At 43.8% G+C, this 26545-nt stretch overlaps 1 protein-coding gene across 2 annotated transcripts in view; it reads left to right on the forward strand.

Moving 5' to 3' along the window:
• Window positions 1-26545, forward strand: part of LOC139264623 (macrophage mannose receptor 1-like) — a 332729-nt gene that overhangs the window by 77730 nt on the left and 228454 nt on the right. For both annotated transcript variants that reach the window (XM_070881368.1, XM_070881367.1), the window contains exons 4-6: window positions 20085-20249; window positions 25201-25314; window positions 26100-26252. In XM_070881368.1, the coding sequence (XP_070737469.1) occupies window positions 20085-20249; window positions 25201-25314; window positions 26100-26252 (432 nt within the window). The remainder of the gene's footprint in view (window positions 1-20084; window positions 20250-25200; window positions 25315-26099; window positions 26253-26545) is intronic.

Below are 26545 nucleotides of genomic sequence, written 5' to 3' on the forward strand. Positions count from 1 at the left end.
CACATATTATCCTAAGGGGCGTGTGCAAAAACAGTCTTAAATCAGGTATGAGGCCAACATCCTTTTTCTATTACCCTGTTTACACAGTGGAACTTGTATCAAAGTAAAGTTAACTTTGACTGGATTTTGGCATAAACTTAATGGTGTGACCTGAACAATATTGACAATCGTGCATTTGTCAATATCATGCTGGTATAATCTTCAAAATGTACACAGCTCTCAAGTAGGTGCTTCCATCTTGGTGAATATATATTTTGGTTTATATACAGGACACCCATGGATGAGAAGTCTTTGGATGAGTAAAGCAAATTATTTTCTGCCATAAATAAGAGACAGAAACTGCATTAGTCACAAGGAGGATATTTAATGAGTAAATGTGGAAAATTGAATTAATTCTATTATGAACTGTCAAGGTGTTGCATTCTGCATTACATAATTATGCAGTCATCTAAAAATGGCATTTACAATAAGTGCACTTTACTCCAAAAAACTGAATTGATTTTGAAAAGACATTTTAAATACCCAAATACAGTCATGGAACTAAAGGTTTGATAGCTGTTCTGTTATTTCCAAGTACATAGGCTGACTAAGCAGATGAGAACTGTGAGAGTCCACACAGGGGGCCCAAGTTTCCACATGATTCGCGCCTGATTTTTAGGAGCAACTGGTGGAGAACGGACTATTTTAGAAATCGCAATTCTCCACATTTTTTTTTCTAGTGAGGTAAAACAGTTCTAGTTTAGAACAGAATTTTTTCTTCAAAAGGGGGCGTGTCCGGCCACTGACGCCTGATTTGAAAGTTTCCACAGTGAAAATGTACTCCAAACTAAGGTAGAATGGAGCAAGTGAAGATTTTTGTAGAACTGAAAAAACCAGTTCTACACATTAAAAAATCAGGCGCAGGTTACAAATTAGGCATCCAGAATGAGGTGGGGGGGAGGGAAGGGAACTCATTAAATTCGACAATAAATCCTTATTTATACTTCTACAAATATTATACAAATAAATCCAACCTGAATAAACATTTATAAGCCAAGAAAAGATTAAATAAACCATCTTCCTACCTGTGTGAAAGTGCTTCAGCCAGGGAGAATTTTAGGCGCGAAAGAGGGGCGCCCGTTTTTTTTCTTGTGGAAACTTGGGCCCAGGGTGTCTACTGTATTATGGCCAAATAGTTGCTGGGTATGGATGGAGGGAGAAATAGATCCGATTATGATGTTACTTGGTGAATATAATTCACTGGCTGATTGTTTTAAATTGTCCTGTTCTTAATTCCAATCGGTATCAATATTAAGCTAGGGTAAATGTGGCATTGTTAGCTATATGTTCTGGCCAATAGTTATCCCTCAATCAACATAACAAAACAGATTATGTGGTCATCATCACATCGCTGCCTGTGAGAGCCCGCTTGTGTGCAAATTGGCTGTTGCGCCTCCCACACCACAACAGCCTCTGCACTCCAAAAATAACCCGCCGGCTGCAAAGCGCCCCGTGATGTCCGGTGGTCGTGAAAGGCGCTATATTAATGCAAGTCTTTCTGACTTTATTGTGCTATATAAAACATGTTTCCATGTGCATTATAATTACATATTTTTCTTCTTAGGAATTCAATGATTTACTTCGCCAATTCTTGATCATTTTACTGATTTCCCACAATAATCAGAATTACAGCTTTATGTTAATAGACAACTTTGAAACCCCACACCAGTTTAAAAAGGAACTGATTTGGCAAATGTGTGGATGGCTGCAGACAATGTCTAAGATTTTTTGTTGTTTACCAATTTTCCTTCAATAATAGAGTTGGTGACCCTCATAGAAAGTAACACTGGCTGAACCTTGACTTCAACCTGCAAGGTTCATCCCAGTGTTACTTATTACATAAGACCATGTGAAAATTAATTGCTCAGTCATTTGCTTTTTGTGTTCATATTGATATTGGGAAAAGTAAGTTGATTTATTTTGTTAAGGTCTGCTATTTTGAATCATTTACTTTATGAAAACACAATTGCCATTTGCAAATCAGCTGTTTTAATTGCCTACTTGAGGAAGTTAAGTTGCTGATAGTATACTTTCCGAACTATTCAGGATGATCTTCCTTTGGCAATCATTGATAAGAACTAAAATAATTAATGCAGTGTTTATATAACCCACTTGACATGTTGCCTTAATGACCCATAAGTACGTAATGGCTTGTAACAATAACAGTGCTGTTGGCACAATGTAATGGTGATGGAGTTGATGGCAAGTACAAAGTGAGGTACTCCAACTTACCTCACATGAACTTGCAAACTGCATTTATTATAGGTTAAGAGTTGTGCATTTTCAGTGCATTGTGAAGCGTTACTTGGAGCTGGTGAACTTGGCCATGGACTTTGTCCCTTCTAACATGGCCTGCTTGCACAATCCCTGGGCAGGAACAGGCCCATGGCAGTCTGGATCTTCCCGAGAGCTGATGGACAAGCTTGTTGTAATGAACCAGGCGGGCAGCTTCATTCATGCTATGCTCAAAAATATTGAGTTGTCGCCATTCGCACTGAAACGGATCTGGAAGTCCAGTAGCTCCATATTCAAATCTCATCTATGCTATAGTGTTCCCCATGACAGTATTTGGGGAACACTGCAGTAATTTCTTGAATTCCTTTTAGTTGTGACCAATTTTAAGGATTAAATAAACACAGTTAAGAGATGTCTGTTGATAGTTTATTTGCAAGACAATTTTTGAACTTAAGTGTTCATTAAATGCCTAGAAAGAATCATATAAGAATTGATTCACTGCACTCTAATTTTCAACTGTCTTCTCCCCGTGGCCGAGGAGCTCCTCCCGGAGTCACAGTGCGGATTTCGTCGCCTATGGGGCACAACGGACATGATTTTTGCAGCGCGGCTGATACAGGAAAATTGCAGAGAAAAGCGCCAGCCCTTATACATGGCCTTCTTCAACCTTACAAAGGCCTTTGACACTGTCAACCGCGAGGGTCTATGGAACGTCCTCCTCCGTTTCGGATGCCCCCTAAAGTTCGTCACCATCCTCCACCTGCTCCACGACGACATGCAGGCCGTGATCCTTACTAGCGGATCCACCACAGACCCAATTCAAGTCCAGACCGGTGTCAAACAGGGCTGCGTCATCGCCCCAACCCTCTTCTCGCGCCATGCTCCACCTCACAGTCAACAAGCTCCCCGCTGGAGTGGAACTAAACTACAGAACCAGTGGGAACCTGTTCAACATGTGCTGTCTCCAGGCCAGATCCAAGACCACCCCAACCTCTGTCGTCGAGCTACAGTACGTGGACGATGCCTGCGCCTGCGCACATACAGAGGCCGCATTCCAGGATATAGTCGACGTATTTACTGAGGTGTACGAAAGCATGGGCCTTACGCTAAACATCCGTAAGACAAAGGTCCTCCACCAACCTGTCCCCACCACAAAGCACTGCCCCCCAGTCATCAAGATCCACGGCGCTGCCCTGGACACCGTGGACCACTTCCCATATCTCGGGAGCCTCCTATCAACAAGAGCAGGCTTAGATGATGAGATCCAACACTGCCTCCAGTGTGCCAGTGCAGCCTTTGGTCACCTGAGGAAAAGAGTGTTTGAAGACCAGGCCCTCCAAACTGCCACCAAGCTCATGGTCTACAGGGCTGTAGTAATACCTGCCCTCCTGTATGGCTCAGAGACATGGACCATGTACAGTAGACATCTCAAGTTGCTGGAGAAATATCACCAACGATGTCTCCGCAAGATCCTACTAATCCCCTGGGAGGACAGGTGCACCAACATCAGCGTCCTCACTCAGGCTAACATCCCCATCATTGAAGCACTGACCACACTCCATCAGCCCCGCTGGGCAGGCCACATAGTTTGCATGCCAGACACGAGACTCCCAAAGCAAGTGCTTTACTCGGAGCTCATTTATGGCAAATGAGCCAAAGGTGGGCAGCGGAAATGCTGCAAGGACACCCTCAAAGACTTCCTGATAAAGTGCAACATCCCCACTGACACCTGGGAGACCCTGGCCCAAGATCGCCCTAAGTGAAGGAAGTGCATCCGAGAGGGCGCTGAGTACCTCGAGTCTCAACGCCGAGAGCATGCACAAATCAAGCGCAGACAGCGGAAAGAGAGTGCGGCGAACCAATCCGACCCACCACTTCCCTCAACGATTATCTGTCCCACCTGTGTCAGAGTCTCTGGCTCTCGTATTGGACTGTTTAGCCACCAAAGAACTCACTTCAGGAGTGGAAGCAAGTCTTCCTCGATTCCGAGGGACTGCCTATGGTGATGAGAAAGAATCATATAAGAATTGATTCACTCTAATTTTCAACTCACAAGTACAATACGGACACATGGGCAAGCACGGCAGTGATAATTATACCTAATGTGATCTTTAGTAAATAATAATATAGTAATAATTCAAGAGAGAACATAGTTAAATCCAGATAAGGCATTTGACAAGATGCCACAAAAAAGGTTCCTGCACAAGATAAAAGTTCACGGGGTTGGGGATATTATATTAACATGGATAGAGGATTGGCTAACTAACGGAAAACAGAGAGTTGGGATAAATGGTTCATTCTCGAGTTGGCAATCAGTAACTAGTGGGGTGCCGCAGGGATCAGTGCTGGGACCCCAACTATTTACAATCTATATTAACGACTTGGAAGAAGGGACCGAGTGTAACGTAGCCAAGTTTGCTGAAGATACAAAGATGGGAGGAAAAGCAATGTGTGAGGAGGACACAAAAAATCTTCAAAAGGACATAGACAGGCTAAGTGAGTGGGCAAAAATTTGGCAGATGGCGTATAATGTTGGAAAGTGTGAGGTCTTGCACTTTGGCAGAAAAAATTGAAGAGCAAGTTATTATTTAAATGGAGAAAAATTGCAAAGTGCTGCAGCACAATGGGACCTGGGGGCACTTGTGCATGAAACACAAAAGGTTAGTATGCAGGTACAGCAAGTGATCAGGAAAGCCGATGGAATCTTGGCCTTTATTGCAAAGGGGATGGAGTATAAAAGCAGGAAAGTCTTGCTACAGCTATACAGGGTATTGGTGAGTGATTGGCTGGTGATTGGTGAGTAGTTTTTCTTTTTTCTCTTCTATAACAGTGAGTAAACGTTAACATTGTTGTTGCCAATTTAAGTGTATCTAAGGGTTAAGTCATGGCAGGAGAGCTCGGTCGGGTGTTATGCTCCTCCTGTACCAGGTGGGAACTCAGGGACGACTCCAGTGTCCCTGACGACTACGTGTACGGGAAGTGTAACCACCTCCAGCTCCTGACGGTCCGCGTTGCGGAGTTGGAGCTGAGGGTAGATTCACTCTGGAGCATCCACGATGCTGAGAATGATGTGAGTATCACGTGTAGCGAGTTGGTCGTACCGCAGGGAAAGGGTCCACAGCCAGATAGGGAATGGAAGACCAACAGGAAGAGCAGTGCAAGGAAGGTAGTGCAGGGGTCCCCTGTGGTCATCCCCCTGCAAAACAGATACACTGCTTTGGGTACTGTTGAGGGGGATGACTAATCAGGGGAGGGCAGCAGCAGCCAAGTTCATGGCACTGTGGCTGGCTCTGCTGCACAGGAGGGCAGGAAAAAGTGTGGGAGAGCGATAGTGATAGGGGATTCAATTGTAAGGGGAATAGATAGGCGTTTCTGCGGCCGCAACCGAGACTCCAGGATGGTATGTTGCCTCCCTGGTGCAAGGGTCAAGGATGTCTCGGAACGGGTGCAGGACATTCTGAAAAGGGAGGGTGAACAGCCAGTTGTCGTGGTGCACATTGGTACCAATGACATAGGTAAAAAAAGGGATGAGGTCCTACGAAACGAATTTAAGGAGCTAGGAGCTAAATTAAAAAGTAGGACCTCAAAAGTATTAATCTCGGGATTGCTACCAGTGCCACGTGCTAGCCAAAGTAGGAATCGCAGGATAGCGTAGATGAATACGTGGCTTGAGCAGTGGTGCAGCAGGGAGGGATTCAAATTCCTGGGGCATTGGAACTGGTTCTGGGGGAGGTGGGACCAGTACAAACCGGACGGTCTGCACCTGGGCAGGACCGGAACCAATGTCCAAGGGGGAGTGTTTGCTAGTGCTGTTGGGGAGGAGTTAAACTAATATGGCAGGGGGATGGGAACCAATGCAGGGAGACAGAGAGAAACAAAAAGGAGGCAAAAGCAAAAGACAGAAAGGAGATGAGGAAAAGTGGAGGGCAGAGAAACTCAAGGCAAAGAACAAAAAGGGCCATTGTAGAGCAAAATTCTAAAAGGACAAAGGGTGTTAAAAAAACAAGCCTGAAGGCTTTGTGTCTTAATGCAAGGAGTATCCGCAATAAGGTGGATGAATTAACTGTGCAAATAGATGTTAACAAATATGATGTGATTGGGATTACGGAGATGTGGCTCCAGGATGATCAGGGCTGGGAACTCAACATCCAGGGGTATTCAACATTCAGGAAGGATAGAATAAAAGGAAAAGGAGATGGGGTAGCATTGCTGGTTAAGGAGGAAATTAAGGCAATAGTTCGGAAGGACATTAGCTTGGATGATGTGGAATCTATATGGGTAGAGCTGCAGAACACCAAAGGGCAAAAAACGTTAGTGGGAGTTGTGTACAGACCTCCAAACAGTAGTAGTGATGTTGGGGAGGGCATCAAACATGAAATTAGGAGTGCATGCAATAAAGGTGCAGCAGTTATAATGGGTGACTTTAATATGCACATAGATTGGGCTAACCAAACTGGAAGCAATACGGTGGAGGAGGATTTCCTGGAGTGCATAAGGGATAGAACAATATGTCGAGGAACCAACTAGGGGGGAGGCCATCTTAGACTGGGTGTTGTGTAATGAGAGAGGATTAATTAGCAATCTCGTTGTGCGAGGCCCCTTGGGGAAGAGTGACCATAATATGGTGAAATTCTGCATTAGGATGGAGAATGAAACAGTTAATTCAGAGACCATGGTCCAGAACTTAAAGAAGGGTAACTTTGAAGGTATGAGGCGTGAATTGGCTAGGATAGATTGGCGAATGATACTTAAGGGGTTGACTGTGGATGGGCAATGGCAGACATTTAGAGACCGCATGCATGAACTACAACAATTGTACATTCCTGTCTGGCGTAAAAATAAAAAAGGAAAGGTGGCTCAACCGTGGCTATCAAGGGAAATCAGGGATAGTGTTAAAGCCAAGGAAGTGGCATACAAATTGGCCAGAAATAGCAGCGAACCCGGGGACTGGGAGAAATTTAGAACTCAGCAGAGGAGGACAAAGGGTTTGATTAGGGCAGGGAAAATGGAGTACGAGAAGAAGCTTGCAGGGAACATTAAGACGGATTGCAAAAGTTTCTATACATATGTAAAGAGAAAAAGTTTAGTAAAGACAAACATAGGTACCCTGCAGTCAGAATCAGGGGAAGTCATAACAGGGAACAAAGAAATGGCGGACCAATTGAACAAGTACTTTGGTTCGGTATTCACTAAGGAGGACACAAACAATCTTCCGGATATAAAAAGGGTCGGAGTGTCTAGTAAGGAGGAGGAACTGAGGGAAATCCTTATTAATCGGGAAATTGTGTTGGGGAAATTGATGGGATTGAAGGCCGATAAATCCCCAGGGCCTGATGGACTGCATCCCAGAGTACTTAAGGAGGTGGCCTTGGAAATAGTGGATGCATTGACAGTCATTTTCCAACATTCCATTGACTCTGGATCAGTTCCTATCGAGTGGAGGGTAGACAATGTAACCCCACTTTTTAAAAAAGGAGGGAAAGAGATAACAGGGAATTATAGACTGGTCAGCCTGACATCGGTAGTGGGTAAAATGATGGAATCAATTATTAAGGATGTCATAGCAGTGCATTTGGAAAGAGGTGACATGATAGGTCCAAGTCAGCATGGATTTGTGAAAGGGAAATCATGCTTGACAAATCTTCTGGAATTTTTTGAGGATGTTTCCAGTAGAGTGGACAAGGGAGAACCAGTTGATGTGGTATATTTGGACTTTCAGAAGGCTTTCGACAAGGTCCCACACAAGAGATTAATGTGCAAAGTTAAAGCACATGGGATTGGGGGCAGTGTGCTGACATGGATTGAGAACTGGTTGTCAGACAGGAAGCAAAGAGTAGGAGTAAATGGGGACTTTTCAGAATGGCAGGCAGTGACTAGTGGGGTACCGCAAGGTTCTGTGCTGGGGCCCCAGCTGTTTACACTGTACATTAATGATTTAGACGAGGGGATTAAATGTAGTATCTCCAAATTTGCAGATGACACTAAGTTGGGTGGCAGTGTGAGCTGTGAGGAGGATGCTATGAGGCTGCAGAGCGACTTGGATAGGTTAGGTGAGTGGGCAAATGCATGGCAGATAAAGTATAATGTGGATAAATGTGAGGTTATCCACTTTGGTGGTAAAAACAGAGAGACAGACTATTATCTGAATGGTGACAGATTAGGAAAAGGGGAGGTGCAAAGAGACCTGGGTGTCATGGTACATCAGTCATTGAAGGTTGGCACGCAGGTACAGCAGGCGGTTAAGAAAGCAAATGGCATGTGGCCTTCATAGCAAGGGGATTTGAGTACAGGGGCAGGGAGGTGTTCCTACAATTGTACAGGGCCTTGGTGAGGCCACACCTGGAGTATTGTGTACAGTTTTGGTCTCCTAACATGAGGAAGGACATTCTTGCTATTGAGGGAGTGCAGCGAAGGTTCACCAGACTGATTCCCGGGATGGCGGGACTGACCTATCAAGAAAGACTGGATCAACTGGGCTTGTATTCACTGGAGTTCAGAAGAATGAGAGGGGACCGCATAGAAACGTTTAAAATTCTGACGGGGTTAGACAGGTTAGATGCAGGAAGAATGTTCCCAATGTTGGGGAAGTCCAGAACCAGGGGACACAGTCTAAGGATAAGGGGTAAGCCATTTAGGACCGAGATGAGGAGGAATTTCTTCACCCAGAGAGTGGTGAACCTGTGGAATTCTCTACCACAGAAAGTTGTTGAGGCCAATTCACTAAATATATTCAAAAAGGAGTTAGATGAAGTCCTTCCTACTAGGGGGATCAAGGGGTATGGCAAGAAAGCAGGAATGGGGTACTGAAGTTGCATGTTCAGCCATGAACTCATTGAATGGTGGTGCAGGCTAGAAGGGCTGAATGGCCTACTCCTGCACCTATTTTCTATGTTTCTATGTTTCTATGGTGAGGCCACACCTCCAATACAGCGTGCATTTTGGTTTCCATATTTATGAAAGCATATACTTTCTTTGGAGGCAGTTCAGAGAAGGTTCACTGGGTTGATTCCGGAGATGAGGGGGTTGACTTATGAGGAAAGGTTGAGGAGGTTGGGCCTCTACTCATTGGAATTCAGAAGAATGAGAGGTGATCTTATCAAAACCTATAAGATTATGAGGGGGCTTGACAAGGTGGATGCAGAAAGGATGTTTTCACTGATGTGGGAGACTAAAACTAGAGGGCTTGACCTTTGAATAAGGGGCCCCCCATTTAAAACTGAGATGAGGAGAAATTTCTTCTCTCAGACGTTTATAAATCTGTGGAATTCACTGCCTCAGAGAGCTTGGAAGCTGGGACATTGAACAAATTTAAGACAGAAATAGATAGTTTCTTAAATGATAAGGGAATAAGGGGTGATGGGGAACGGGTAGGGAAGTGGACCTGAGTCTATGATCGGATCAGCCATAATCGTATTGAATGGCAGAACAGGCTCGAGGGGCCGTATGGCCTACTCCTGTTCCTATTTCTTATGTTCTTATGTTCTTATGAACACATCTGTTCCAAGCTAAATTATAAATTATACTTCAAGTGTAGCATTCACTTTTTTGAATAGAATTCTAATGGTAAGCCGAAGGTTTAAATACACTGTGCTATTCACAACTCAATCATACCTTATTTCAATTCCAATCGGCTTTAACATAGAGCTGATGGTAACTTAAATGCAAATGAACCACTTGACCCATGCTATTGACATGACATATTCATTCGCATCAACCCAGAAAACCAGCAAAAGCTGACCAATAACTAGAAAAAAATCTGACAACTCTTAAAAAGATGACAGATCCAATTTTATCTTTGACCGGGTGGGTAGCGAGGTGAGTGCAAAACTTGCCCACTGCTACTGAAATGAGGCATTATTTAAATCTCAGCTGGGGTTTCAAGGGAGGAGGATGCTCTGAGCTGACGATTGTGGCTTGTGTTATGTATGTGGATTTGTATTTACTCTGTACAGCCACCAGAGGGCTCATCCCCTGGAGTCCCAAGGGATCCCACAATCCCTTGGGAGCACAGGTATTTAAGGAGGCTTCACAGGTTGGAGAGGCACTCGAGAGACCTGCAATAAAAGACTAAAGTCACACTTTTCTTTGAGCTCACAGTGTTCAGTGTGACTCTTTCTCCATACTCAACAACTGGCGATGAGATACAAATAGCGAACTCAAAGATGCAGAGAACAGTGGGCATCCTGGATAAATTTTCGGAGGGAGATGATTGGGAAACTTTTGTGGAGTGACTTGACCAATACCTTGTGGCCAACGAGCTAGATGGGGAAAAGAGCACTGCCAAATGAAGGGCGATCCTCCTCACCGCCTGTGGGGCATCAACGTATGGCCTCATGAAGAATCTGCTCACTCCAGCGAAACACACGGAGAAATCGTATGACGATTTGTGCACACTGGTCCAAAAGCATTTGAACCTGAAGGAAAGCGTTCTGATGGCAAGATACCGGTTCTACACCTACAAAAGGTCTGAAGGCCAGGAAGTGGTGAGTTATGCCGCCGAGCTAAGACTCCTTGCAGGACATTGCGAATTTGAAGGACATTTGGAGCACATGCTCAGAGACTTTTTCGTACTTGGCATGGGCCATAAAACCATACTTCACAAACTTTTGACTATAGAGGCCCCAACCTTGAGTAAAGCCATAGCGATAGCCCAGGCGTTCATTGCCACCAGTGACAATACGAAGCAAATCTCTCAGCACACAAGTGAAACATAGAAACATAGAAACATAGAAAATAAGTGCAGGAGTAGGCCATTTGGCCCTTCAAGCCTGCACCGCCAGTCAATGAGTTCATGGCTGAACATGCAACTTCAGTACCCCATTCCTGCTTTCTCGCCATACCCCTTGATCCCCCTAATAGTAAGGACTACATCTAACTCCTGCTGCTACAAGTACCGTGAACAAAGTGATGTTGTTTTCGAATCATAATGTACAGGGCAGGTCATACATACCTGCAGCTGCACGTCCGCAGATGACCAGAGTCCACCATCAAGGGTGATGAATGCAAGGTAATTAACACCTTGTTGGCGCTGCGGGGATGATCATCGTTTCCATTCATGCCGATTCAAAGAGTACATTTGCAAGGGATATGGAACAATGGGACACCTCCAACAGGTCTGGCGAGCTGCAAAGCCTGTTAAACCTGCAAGCCACCATGTTGCAGAGGAGGACAGATCCAAGGAGGATCACGACGAACCAGAGCCTCGGATCGAGGAGGCAGAGGTACATGGGGTGCACACATTCACCACTAATTGTACCCCGATAATGCTGAATGTTGAACGAAATGGACTCCCAGTGTCAATGGAGCAGGACACAGGCGTGAGCCAGTCCATCATGGCAAAAAGACTTTCAAAAGGTTGTGGTGCAACAAGGCATCAAGGCCAGTCTTGACTCCCATTCGCACGAAACTAAAAACTTACACGAAAGAACTGATTCCTGTAATCGGCAGTGCTACCGTAAAGGTCTCCTGCGATGGAGCGGTTCACAAGCTACCACTCTGGGTGGTATTGGGCGATGGTCCCATGCTGCTCGGCAGGAGCTGGCTGGGAAAGATACGCTGGAACTGGGACAACTTCCGAGCGTTATCGCCCGCTGATTACACTTTGTGTGCCCAGGTCTTAAACAAATTTCCTTTGGTGTTCGAACGAGGCATCGTGAAATTCCAAGGAGCAAAAGTGTAGATCCACCTAATTCCGGGGGCGCGACCCATCCATCACAAGGCGAGAGCTGTACCGTACATGATGAGAGAAAGGGTAGAGATCGAATTAGACCGGCGGCAAAGAGAAAGCATCATTTCACCGATCGAGTTCAGCGAGTGGGCCAGTCCTATTGTCCCAGTCCTCAAGGGAGACGGTACTGTCAGAATCTGTGGTGATTACAAAGTAACTATCAATCGTTTCTCCCTGCAGGACCAATACCTACTACCAAAGGCCGACAACCTCTTTGCAACGCTGACGGGAGGGAAGATGTTCACAAAGCTGGATCTGACTTCAGCCTACATGACGCAGGAACTGGAGGGATCATCAAAGGCCCTCACCTGCATCAACACGCATAAAGGTCTTTTTGTTTATAACAGATGCCCGTTTGGAATCCGATCAGCGGTGGCGATATTCCAGAGAAACATGGAAAGTTTACTGAAGTCGGCCCTGCACACCGTGGTCTTCCAGGACGGCATTTTGGTCACAGGTCGGATCACAGTCGAGCATCTGCAGAACCTGGAGGAGGTTCTTAGTCGACTCAACCACGTGGGGCTCAGGTTAAAACGCTCGAAGTGCTTTTTCCTGGCGCCTGAAATGGAGTTCTTGGGAAGGAGGATTGCGGTGGATGGCATCAGGCCCACCAACGCGAAGACAGGCAATCGAGAATGTACCGAGGCCACAGAACGTGATGGAGCTGCGTTCATTTCTCGGACTCTTGAACTACTTTGGTAACTTCTTACCAGGTCTCAGCACACTGTTAGAACATGTCTTACTATGAAAAGGGGGCGAATAGGTTTGGGGCAAAAGCCAAGAAAATGCCTTTGTAAAAGCGAGAAAATTGTTATGCTCAAAAAAATTACTTGTGTTGTATGAACCATGTAAGCGTTTGGTACTAGCATGTGATGCGTCGTCATATGGTGTCGGGTGTGTATTGCAACAAGCTAATGATTTCGGGAAACTGCAACCGGTCGCTTATGCATCCAGGAGTCTGTCGAAGGCTGAGAGAGCCTACAGCATGATTGAAAAAGAAGCATTAGCCTGTGTCTATGGGGTAAAGAAAATGCATCAATACCTGTTTGGGCTAAAATTTGAATTGGAAACTGACCATAAGCCACTTATATCCCTGTTTTCTGAGGGTAAAGTGATAAATACCAATGCATCGGCCCACACCCAGAGATGGGCACTCACGTTGTCCACATACAATTGCGCCATCCGCCACAGGCCAGGCACAGAAAACTGCGCTGATGCTCTCAGTGGGCTGCCATTGCCCACCACGGGGGAGGAAATGGCGCAGTCCTCAGATCTAGCCATGGTTATGGAAGCATTTGAGAGTGAGCAATCACCTGTCACTGCCCAGCAGATCAAAACCTGGACAAGCCAGGACCCCTTATTATCTCTAGTCAAAAACTGTGTGCTTCATGGGAGCTGGTCCAGTGTCCCAGTGGAAATGCAGGAAGAGATAAAGTGGTTCCCGCGGCGCAAAGATGAAATGTCTATACAGGCAGACTGCCTTCTATGGGGCAATCGAGTAGTGGTCCCCAAGAAGGGCAGAGACACACCTTCAATGACCTCCACAGTACCCACCCAGGCATCGTAATGATGAAAGCGATAGCCAGAGCCCACGTGTGATGGCCCGGTATCGATGCGGATTTAAAGTCCTGCGTTCACAGATGTAATACATGCTCGCAGTTAAGCAATGTACTCAGGGAGGCGCTGCTAAGTTTATGGTCTTGGCCCTCCAAACCATGGTCTAGGGTACACATCGACTATGCAGGCCCATTCTTGGGTAAAATGTTCCTTGTGGTTGTAGACGCGTACTCCAAGTGGATTGAATGTGAGATAATATTGGCTAGCACATCCGCTGCCATGACTGAAAGCCTGCGGGCCATGTTTGCCACTCACGGCTTACCCGATGTCCTGGTGAGTGACAATGGGCCATGTTTTACCACTGCTGAGTTCAAAGAATTCATGACCCGTAACGGGATCAAACATGTCACATCTTTCATGTTTAAACCTGCGTCCAATGGTCAGGCAGAGAGAGCAGTGCAAACCATCAAGCAAGGTTTGAAGAGGGTAATTGAAGGCTCACTGCAGACTCGACTATCTCGAGTCCTGCTTAGCTACCGCACGAGACCCCACTCACTCAGTGGGATCCCAACTGCTGAACTGCTCATGAAAAGAGCACTTAAGACAAGGCTCTCGTTAGTTCACCCTGATCTACATGAATAGGTAGAGAGCATGCGGCTTGAACATAGAAACATAGAAAATAGGAGCAGTAGTAGGCCATTCAGCCCTTCGAGTCTGCACCGCCATTCAATATGATCATGGCTGATCCTCTATCTCAACATCATATTCCCGCTTTTTCCCCATACCCCTTGATGTCTTTTGTGTCTAGAAATCTATCTATCTCTCTCTTAAATATATTCAGTAACTTGGCTTCCACAGCCTTCTGTAGTAGAGAATTCCACAGGGTTCGCCACCCTCTGAGTGAAAACATTTCTCCTCATCTCGGTCCTAAATTTCCTACCCCGTATCCTGAGACTTCCCAGCCAGGGGAAACATATTCCCTGCATCCAGTCTATCCAACCCCATCAGAATTTTATATGTTTCAATGAGATCTTCTAAACTCTAGTGAATACAGGCCTAGTCGACCCAATCTCTCCTCATACGACAGTCCAGCCATCCCAGGAATGAGTCTGGTGAACCTTCAATGCACTCCCTCTAAGGCAAGTATATCCTTTCTTAGGCAAGGAGACCAAAACTGTACACAATACTCCAGGTGTGGTCTCACCAAGACCCTGTATAACTGCAGTTAATATATCCTTGCTCCTGTACTCAAATCCTCTTGCAATGAAAGCCAACATACCATTTGCCTTCCTAACTGCTTGCTGCACCTGCATGTTTGCTTTCAATGACTGGTATACAAGAACACCCAGGTCCCTCTGTACATCGACACTTCCCAAGCCATCACTATTTAAATAATACTTTGTCCTTATGTTTTTCCTACCAAAGTGGATAACTTCACATTTATCCACACTATACTGCATCTGCCATGTGTTTGCCCACTCACTCAACCTATCTAAATCATCTTGCAGCATCTTTGCATCCTCCTCACAACTCACAATCCCACCTAGTTTTGTGTCATCAGCAAACTTGGAAATATTACATTTGGTTCCGTCATCCAAATCATTTATATATAATATATATAGTGAATAGCTAGGGCCCAAGCATTGATCCCTGTGCCACCCCGAAAAAGACCCATTTATTCCTACTCTCTGTTTCCTGTCAGTTATCCAATTTTCAACCCATGCCAGTACATTACCCCCAATCCTATGTGCTTTAATTTTGCACACTAACCTCTTATGTGGGACTTTATCAAAGGCCTTCTGAAAATCCAAATACACTACATCCACTGGTTCTCCCTTATCTATTCTATCAGTTACATCCTCAAAAAACTCCAGTAGATTTGTCAAACATGATTTTCCGTTCATAAATCCATGTTGACTTTGTCTAATCCCGTTGATTTTATCTAAGTGTGCTGTTATCACATCCTTTATAATAGACTCCAGCATTTTCCCTACTACTGATGTTAGGCTAACCAGTCTGTAGTTCCCTGTTTTCTCTCTCCCACCTTTTTTAAATAGTGGGGTTACATTTACCACCCTCCAATCTGCAGGAACTGTTCCATAATCTATAGAATTTTGGAAGATGACAACCAATGCATCTACTATTTCCATGGCTACCTCTTTTAGTATTCTGGGATGCATTGGGGATTTATTGGCCTTCAGTCCCATTAGTTTCACCAGCACTATTTTCTTACTAATAATCATTTCCTTTAATTCCTCTTGCTCACCAGAGCCTTGGGACATTATTTTGGACCTCTTCCATGAAGACAGAACCAAAGTATTTATTTAATTGTTCTGCCACCCTGTTCCCCATTATAAATTCTCCCATTTCTGTCTGTAAAGGACCTACATTTGTCTTCACTAATCTTTTTCTTTTTACATACTTGTAGAAAATTTTGCAGTCGGTTTTTATGTTTCTTGCAAGTTTACTCTCATACTCTGTTTTTCCCCTCTTAATCAATCTCTTGGTGCTTTTTTGCTGAATTCTAAACTGCTCCCAATCCTCAGGCTTGCTACTTTTTCTGGCAACTTTGTATAACTTCTCTTTGAATCTAATTCTATCCTTAATTTCTTTTGTTAGCCATTTTGTGTTTGCACCAGAAAGGAATGTAGAATTGTTGCAATTCATGTATTCGTTCCATAAATGTTAGCCATTGCCTATCCACCATCATGCCTTTTAATGAATCTTCTCAATTTATCATAGCCAATTCATTCCTCATACCTTCGTAGTTTCCTTTGTTTAGATTTAGGACCCTAGTTTTGGATTGGACTACTTCACTTTCCATCTTAATAAAGAATTCAATCATGTTATGGTTACTCTTCCCTAAAGGACCCCGCACAACCAAACTATTAATTAACCCTTTCTCATTACACAATACCCAATCAAGGATAGCCTGTTCCCTATTGGCTCCTCAACATACTGATCTAAAAAAACATCTTGTACACACTCCAGGAATTCATCTGCCACAGTATTATTACTAATGTGGTTTGGCCAGTCTATATGTAGATTAAAGTCACCTATGATTACTGTAGTACCCTTATTACATGCATCTCTAATTTCCTGTTTGATGCTGTCCCCTACACTACCACTACTGTTTGGAGGCCTATAGACAACTCCCACTAATGTTTTCTACCCCATGGTACTTCTTAGCTCCACCCAGACTGACTCTACATCTTGATTTTCTGAGCCAATATCCTTTCTCACTATTGCTCTGATTTCACCTTTTATTAATAATGCCACACCATCCCTGGTGTCCTGGTCAATATTTATCTCTCAATCAACATAACAAAAAATAGATTATCTGGTCATTGTCACGTTGCTATTTGTGGGAGTTTGTTGTGCGCAAGTTGGCTGCCGTGTTTTCCACATTACACGAGTGACTACACTCCAAAAGTACTTAATTGGCTGTAAAGCGCTTTGAGACAACCGGTGGTCGTGAAAGGTGCTGTATAAATGTAAGTCTTTCTTACTTTTCCCTACCTTCACCCTTCCTCTTTAGCTGAAGGATGACCATCTCCTATAATATGCACTCGAAAAACTCTTCCTCCTTCCATACAATATGAAAAGTCTCTAATAGTTCCTCAAGCTCAGTAACTTTGAGCTTGAGTGAATCCACATGGAGGCATTTATTACACCAGGCTGTCCTGCACACTCACGGCCTTCTGAATGCAGGTTCCATCTGATACTGGTTCCCACTCCCCTGAATCAACTCAAAGGATTCAGAAATTCGATTAACTAAATATATAAAAGGCAAAGTTATGGTGGAGCTGCTGAGCAGGAACAAGGCTCTTTCCTATCGGACACACTTGAGTTGATAGGGAGTGAAGGCTTGCTTATAAGATTGGTCCTTGTTACTGAACATGAGAAATATCTGGTGCCGCCCAAAAATCATAACAGCAACTTCATCAATTTTTACCATTTTATCGTGTTACATTAAGTATACAAGTAATAGTGCCAATTTTATGCAATCATTTTATACAAGGGAATCAATAGATTTAAATTGTTTTGCTGATCTGGAATAACTCATGGAAATATTTTAGAATGCAGTCTGCAAACTGTTGCATTGATTATGATATTAACAGTTTTCAAATCTGCAAGAACGCTTTAGTCCACTGACATTTAGTGTTGATTGCTAATTGTATATTACAATCATTTTATTTTCCTGTTGACAATTCTTGGCACTTTACAAGTTGCCTTTAGAAATTCCAGTTTCCTTTCTTTCTTAATCTATGGCACAGCTTTCCTCCCCTTTAGGATCAGAGCAGTTTTAGTTGTTTGGAAACAGGAAGAGGAAGGGTCTCCATTTCTATTTTCACATCGATAATCTCCTACACCACTCTGGCCTCTGATCATTCTGTCATCCAAGCGGCCAGTGAACTCATGTGGAATCAAGTCACCCTCGTTCAAGGAACCAGCTATGAAGATGGTGATTTCCTTCTTTGCTTCTGCTTTATTAAATACACCAGCTCTTGAATGTACTTAGAGAACATCTGCATTTTGCAGAGTTTAATTCCTGTGCCTGTTTCCAAAGCAACTAAAACAGTATCAAGATATACTGTAAAGTGGTGTATAAAAATGCAATGATTTTTTATCTCTGTTGGCAGCAGGGCAGGGGGAGGGGAAGGGTTGTGGGGGAGATGGTGGGAGAACATACTGAACAGAGAATGGGGGGGTGAAATCCTGGGGCGTTAATGGGTCGGAGGAAACTTTTCGCTTGGGGAAGAGAGACGCTGCCGCCTCCTGGGAAAATGTCCAGGAATTTGTGGAGGCGCTGCAATGGCAGCGTGTGCCCCGCAGTTAGCGCCCCGGGCCGCCACACAGCTGCTGATCCCTCACTGCCCCACATCGAACCCTTACCGCCCTGCAGGGGAAGTTATCCCGCGGGTCGCGAAGTTGGCCAACATCCATCCTCGGGGCGCTAGTTAAAGGGGAATGCGCCAGTGCCTCGGGCTGCCATCTTTTTCTGATTGCTGCCTCTCGGGTCGACTCCACAATGGCGGCCCTAGCGTGGTCCGGGCCGCCATTGTGCAGCCCGGCACTCTGTTTTGGGTGCTCGGCTGCAGGCCTGGTCCAACACTGCCCTGGTGGCCTAGTGGAGGCCATCAGAGGCCTTGCAGAGTGCGCAGTGGCCTCCCCTTTAAGCCCCAGTAGCGCCCCGGTAACAGCCCCCAAAGGAAGTGGAGTGAGCGAGATTGTGCTATGCTTCCTTTGAAGGACGGTAAGCCAAATTCAGTGGCGGGACTTGTGCACAGAAAGTCCTGACCCCATATGGTTACCGCCCCCAACTGGGGCGCAGGGCGATTTCGTCCCCTGGCCTTTCCTAACAGGAGAAGGGACTAAACAGTGAAGGAAAAACTTTGGCAAGCTGTTGCATACATTAAAGCAGAGAATTGCAGAGCAGCATTGACAGAGACTTGGGTACAAATCATCTGCTTATACTTCAGTTGAGAAGTGCTACAAATGATTTGGGATAGGATGTTGCTAATATCTTGGAAATTTGGCCCATCATTGCTACCTGTATAAAGTTTCATTCGCAGTCTCAGTATTACAACAGCTTGCTCTGCTACTGTGAAGTCCATATATTAATATCTGCTAAATTGCTGTTTATAATTTTATTTGGTGTCATCTTTTTAGAAGTTCTAATTCATTTATATAACATATGTAGATGCTTGGTTTTGAAAATCATGCCAGTCAATTCAGTTCCTTTTTGACAAATACATTTCCCTCGCCTATTCCTTCTCTGTACTCCTGGTTTTATGCTTCAACAGATGCCTCATTAATTTCCAGTCACAGTACACAGGAGTAAATCAACTCTACAGTCCTAGTCATGCCTTTTCTCCTGTGGCCCATTGCACTGGAGGTAGTGCTTGCACAAAGGAATGTTTCACTTTAGTATTTTTCAAGAATGTTCTCATTCATTTCTAAAGGGAATTTTTCTTAGCTGGGAGCACCTCAGAAAGTCTATTACCCCTGCCACTGATTGCTTACAGCTGAGTAGCAAAGTGGAATCCAATAGGGAAATGTTTCATTTTCATATCGTGTATAGGTGCTTACACGAGTACAAATCGTGTTTACAGAGCCTCAGTTCTAAAAGAAAGACTTACATTTATGTAGCGCCTTTCACGATCGCCACACGTCTCAAAGCACTTTACAGCCAATGATGTACTTTTGGACTGTAATCACTGTTGTAATGTGGGAAATCACCATAACCTAAAAATATGGTTAAAAATTACATTTTAGAAAAACTTCCTTGTGCTATTATTATGCCATGACCATGCTGGACTAACAATAAACAATGATTTTGAGAACTATTAATTGCTAAGTGAACAATAGCAAAGCTTCATGACCTGGTATATATTTGCATGAGAATGCAAGTAATTATGCGTTGCGTATGTACATACCAGGAGAAGCAGTGTTTTTTTTATTACAGAGGACTTAAATACTTCCCGAGATATGATTTATGAGTAAAACTTGTCTGTTTTTACAGCCAGCAGCTGCAGTGCTTTATGGTATAAAGATTCTTTAACAAGCAACTGCTACCAAATCAACTACAATGCAGCTCTGACATGGCATGAAGCAAGAAGAAGTTGTCAGCAACAAAATTCAGACTTGCTGAGTGTGACAGAGCTACACATACAGACATATCTGTCAGGTAACAAATTGTTGCAAATATGTTTTTAAATGTTATTGTCAAGCAAAACAAAGATTCCATTACCCATACCCAGCAAGTTATTAACTTTATTGATTTGTTAGTGCTAGAATGGCCTCAAATACTTGCATCATTGTGTTGCAACATCCACCCACTATCTCCAGCACATTCATGGAAACCATCTCCAATGCCTGTACTTGAGTTATGTACTTCCGTACTATTTTCTCTTTGAAGACCTGGGTCCCTAGGCTCTTCATCTGATAGCAATCATGTTTTACTTCTTCGATCAGACTTCTATGCTTCCTTATTTCCACTCCCAAGTTCTTAACAGCAGAGAGATAACAGTGACAATGATGGAAGTTTTTGAGGCCATGCAGCCCATCCTGGACTGTGTGGAAATCCAGGAGAGATCAGTGGTTGCAAGGTCTCAGGAGCAGAATCTAAAGACAAACATGGCCTCAAGAATGGATTCCCAAACCTCTCCTTGTTGTGAAGGGTGCACTGCTTAGCCAGCAAAATTTGGCTGTTTTGGGCAACAACTGCAGATTCATGATGACCTTTTTTTATCTCTTCCCGTTCAGACTTTTGTACCCTGCATTACTCACCAGTAAACATTATCATGATACTGGAAGTGCCATGTGAACTCTGCTTCTCCTCCACAACTCCCTGTAGCTGTGTCAGAATAAGAAAATACATCCCACCACATCTGACCATGCCAGTAATGTTACATAATGCGATGTCCAGGTGCAATTAACACATATATCTCCCAAGTCTGTAGTATACTTGTTTTGGGGCATTTATTAGATTTCAATGTGACTCATTAACAGTGGGAAACATAGATAATATTCTTCCTGTTATTTTTAACCTTCATTTAAATTCCGTAGTATAATCTTTCGAATTCTCTAATGTTCTTATTCCATAATCATCAATGTATGAGTTGTCAATGTATTAAATTATTATTTACGATTTTGCACTCACAATCTTGTCAGTGAACTTAGGTCCTCTCATCCAATGACCTTTCCATGTCCTTGCCCAGCTTGACCTGGTTTTGATTCCAGCTCTTCGACAGTTCTTCTATATGAGTGGGAGAGCTATAGTGGGAGAGCTATAGTGGGAGAGCTATAGTGATAGGGGATTCTATTGTAACGGGAATAGATAGATGTTTCTGCGGCCACATCCGAGACTCCAGGATGGTATGTTGCCTCCCTGGTGCAAGGGTCAAGGATGTCTCGAAGTGGGTGCAGGACATTTTGAAGAGGGAGGGCGAACAGCCAGTTGTGGTGGTGCATATAGGTACCAACGATTATAGGTAAAAAATGGGATGAGGTCCTACAAGACGAATTTAGGGAGCTAGCAGCTAAATTAAAAAGTAGGACCTCAATAGTAGTATTCTCAGGATTGCTACCAGTGCCACATGCTAATTAGTGTAGGAATCGCAGGATAGCTCAGATGAATACGTGGCTTGAGGAGTGGTGCAGAAGGGAGGGATACAAATTCCTGGGACATTGGAACCGTTTCTGGGGGAGGTGGGACCAGTACAAACCGGATGGTCTGCACCTGGGCAGGATCGGAACCAATGTCATAGGGGGAGTATTTGCGAATGCTGTTGGGGAGGGGTTAAACTAATATGGCAGGGGGATGGGAACCTATGCAGGGAGACAGAGGGAAGTAGAATGGGGGCAGAAGCAAAAGATAGAAAGAAGAAAAGTAAAAGTGGAGGGCAGAGAAACTCAAGGCAAAAAACAAAAAGGGCCACGTTACAGCAAAAATTCTAAAGGGGCAAAGGGTGTTAATAAGACAAGCCTGAAGGCTCTGTGCCTCAATGCGAGGAGTATTCAGAATAAGGTAGATGAATTAACTGCGCAGATAGCAGTTAATGGATATGATGTAATTGGCATCACGGAGATATGGCTCTAGGGTGACCAAGGCTGGGAACTCAACAGACAGGGGTATTCAACATCTAGGAAGGACAGATAGAAAGGAAAATTAGTTGGGGTGGCATTGCTGGTTAAATAGGAAATTAATGCAACTGTAAGGAAGGACACTAGCTTGGATGATGTGGAATCGGTTATGGGTGGAGCTACGGAATAACAAAGAGCAGAAAACGCTGGTGGGAGTTGTGTACAGGCCACCAAACAGTAGTAGTGAGGTTGGGGACAGCATCAAACAAGAAATTAGGGATGCGTGCAATAAAGGTACAGCAGTTATCATGGGTGACTTTAATCTACATATTGATTGGGCTAACCAAACTGGTAGCAATGAGGTGGAGGAGGATTTCCTGGAGTGTATTAGGGATGGTTTCCTCAACCAATATGTCAAGGAACCAACTAGAGGGCTAGCCATCCTAGACTGGGTGATGTGTAATGAGAAAGGACTAATTAACAATCTTGCTGTGTGAGGCCCCTTGGGGAAGAGTGATCATAATATGGTAGAATTCTTTATTAAGATGGAGAGTGACACAGTTAATTCAGAGATTAGGGTCCTGAACTTAAGGAAAGGTAACTTCGATGGTATGAGATGTGAATTGGCAAGAATAGACTGGCGAGTGATACTTAAAGCGTTGATGGTGGATAGTCAATGGCAAACATTTAAAGATCACATGGATGAACTTCAACAATTGTAATCCCTGTCTGGAGTAAAAATAAAATGGGGAAGGTGGCTCAACCGTGGCTAACAATGGAAATTAAGGATAGTGTTAAAACCAAGGAAGCGGCATATAAACTGACTAGAAAAAGCAACAAACCTGAGGACTGGGAGAAATTTAGAATTCAACAGAGGAGGACTAAGGATTTAATTAAGAGGGTGAAAATTGAGTACGAGAGGAAGCTTGCAGGGAACATAAAAACTGACTTCAAAAGCTTCTATAAATATGTGAAGAGAAAAAGATTAGTGAAGACAAACGTAGATCCCTTGCAGTCGGATTCAGGTGAATTTATAATGGGGAACAAAGAAATGGCGGAACAATTGAACAAATACTTTGGTTCTGTCTTCACGAAGGAAGACATAAATAACCTTCCAGATGTACTAGGGGACAGTGGGTCTAGTGAGAAGGAGGAACTGAAGGATATCCTTATTAGGCGGGAAATTGTGTTAGAGAAATTGATGGGATTGAAGGCCAATAAATCTCCGGGGCCTGGTAGTCTGCATCCCAGAGTATTTAAGGAAGTGGCCCTAGAAATATTGGAAGCATTGGTGATCATTTTCTAACAGTCTACCGACTCTGGATCAGTTCCTATGAACTGGAGGGTAGCTAATGTAACACCACTTTTGAAATAAGATGGAGAGAGAAAACGGGTAATTATAGATCGGCTAGCCTGACATCAGTAGTGGGGAAAATGTTGGAATCAATCATTAAGGATGAAATAGCAGCGCATTTGGAAAGCAGTGACAGGATCGGTCCAAGTCAGCATGGATTTATGAAAAGGAAATTATGCTTGACAAATCTTCTGGAATTTTTTGAGGATGTAACTAGCAGAGTGGACAAGGGAGAACCAGTGGATGTGGTGTATTTGGACTTTCAAAAGGCTTTTGACAAGGTCCCGCACAAGAGATTGGTGTGCAAAATCAAAGCACATGGTATTGGGGGTAATGTACTGACATGGATAAAGAACTGGTTGGCAGACAGGAAGCAGAGAGTCGGGATAAACGGGTCCTTTTCAGAATGGCAGGCAGTGACTAGTGAAGTGCCGCAGGGCTCAGTGCTGGGAACCCAGCTCTTTACAATATACATTAATGATTTGGATGAAGGAATTGAGTGTAATATCTCCAAGTTTGCAGATGACACTAAACTGGGTGGTGGTGTGAGCTGTGAGGAGGATGCTAAGAGGCTGCAGGGTGACTTGGACAGGTTAGGTGAGTGGGCAAATGCATGGCAGATGCAGTATAATGTGGATAAATGTGAGGTTATCCATTTTGGGGGCAAAAACACAAAGGCAGAATATTACCTGAATGGCAGCAGATTAGGAAAAGGGGAGGTGCAATGAGACCTGGGTGTCATGGTTCATCAGTCATTGAAAGCTGGCATGCAGGTACAGCAGGCGGTGAAGAAGGCAAATGGTATGTTGGCCTTCATAGCTAGGGGATTTGAGTATAGGAGCAGGGAGGTCTTATTGCAGTTGTACAGGGCCTTGGTGAGGCCTCACCTGGAATATTGTGTACAGTTTTGGTCTCCTAATCTGAGGAAAGACATTCTTGGTATTGAGGGAGTGCAGCGAAGGTTCACCAGACTGATTTCAGGGATGGCTGGACTGACATATGAGGAGAGACTGGATCAACTAGGCCTTTATTCACTGAAGTTCAGAAGGATAAGAGGGTATCTCATAGAAACGTGTAAGTTTCTGACGGGACTGGACAGGTTAGATGCGGGAAGAATGTTCCCGATGTTGGGGAATTCCAAAACCAGTGGTCATAGTCGTAGAATAAGGGGTAGGCCATTTAGGACTGAGATGAGGAGAAACTTCTTCACTCAGAGAGTTGTTAACCTGTGGAATTCCCTGCCACAGAGAGTTGTTGATGCCAGTTCATTGGATATATTCAAGAGGGAATTAGATATGGCCCTTATAGCTAAAGTGATCAAGGGGTATGACAAGAAAGCAGGAAAGGGGTACTGAGGGAATGATCAGCCATGATCTTATTGAATGATGGTGCAGGCTCGAAGGGCTGAATGGCCTACTCCTGCACCTATTTTCTATGTTTCTATGTTTCTATGTTTTAAGTTTAATTTTGGTCTTGCTAGTTAGGAAAAGATGTTCCACATCAGCGTAACATGAATGACTCTTACACTGGCAATGGATTGTCCTCCGTTACTTCTTTTGGCTGCTACTGCACTTACTCTGGCTTTGCTCCCTGTGAGGTTGCTATTTTGTTACAGGAAATCATTTGCACTAAAATGTGAAAATAGGATAACCTGATGGGTAAAACGTAGTTATATGCAATACATTTTTTTTTTATTCAGCATTTGTAGCTAATTTGAAGACACCACTCTGGATAGGACTAAATAGCCTGGATTTTGACAGTGGGTGGCAATGGAGTGATCAAAATCCCTTCAGATATTTGAACTGGGCTCCTGGTAAGTAATAGGAAAATGAATGCTTCAGTATCAGAAGAATTGAAAAACAAAATGATAAATGCCCCTCAAGCTGATTTCATGCACTCCATAATCCCTGGGGTTGAAGGGCACAAACTTCGTTATTTATACCCGGCTCAACTGGGATTCAGCTCCATATGGATTGGACCTCAAATTTTGGATGGGATTAGCAACATTTGTGGAGACACAGATAAATTGATATTTCAGAGTTCTGACGAAGGACGCACACCTGAAATTTGAACTTATCTGTTTTCTCCACAGATGCTGATTGGCTTGTAATACAGGTACCGTACATCCATTAGCAGATCAATTCAACAATAACTTTATCAACTGCTTCATACTTGATTTCAATCTGGTCTCCAGTGTAATTGCCCCGGGACTAGTCACTCACTGAATACTTCTTATCTATGTATTAATTGCAGTACTGTAATTCTCCTCTTCTTCTTAGGCAGTCCCTCGGAGTCGAGGATGACTTGCTTCCACACTAATATGAGTTCTCGGTGACTGATCATTCTAGTGCGGGACCTGTAGTCTCTGTCACAGGTGGGGCAGATGGTGGTTGAAGGGACGGGTGGTTGGGGTGCTTGGGTTGTCGTGCGCTCCTTTCGCTGTTTGCGCTTGGCTTCCGCGTGCTCACAGCGAAGAGATTCGAAGTGTTCGGCGCCTTCCCGGATGCTTCTCCTCCACTTTGAGCGGTACTTTAATTAGCATCTTAATAACTCTTTTCTGAACATTATGGTTTTGTTTTTCTTTCTATGTGAATTAAGGGCATCCATCATCTGAATCAGAGCATACATGTGTGGTCCTGAATCCTTCAATGGGAGAAAAGTGGGAAAACAAAGCTTGTTCTCTGAAACTGGGATATGTTTGTCAGATTGATAATGGAAACACAAATTCTTCCAAGACTATTCCACTTTCAGGTTAGTCCTGTCGTGTGTATATCAGAGAGTTAATATTGCTGAGTAACTCTTGACATTAACTATTACAAGCATGTACGAGTTGAGCATAGAGCATTAAATTTCAACCAATTCAAGAGGTTACACCATGATGGAAATTGTTTCTAAAATGTTACTTTAATTGAGGTAAGAATTCCTGTGGTCATTTGTGTAGCAATTTCACAAATGCGTTCATGAAGATTCCTCTTTTAGAACATATTTATGATTTAGCTAGAAATAGCTACAGTTCTTCTCTATCTATAGCTCTTTATCTTCTT

The sequence above is a fragment of the Pristiophorus japonicus genome, chromosome 5, assembly GCF_044704955.1.
Source record: "Pristiophorus japonicus isolate sPriJap1 chromosome 5, sPriJap1.hap1, whole genome shotgun sequence".
NCBI lineage: Eukaryota > Metazoa > Chordata > Chondrichthyes > Pristiophoridae > Pristiophorus > Pristiophorus japonicus.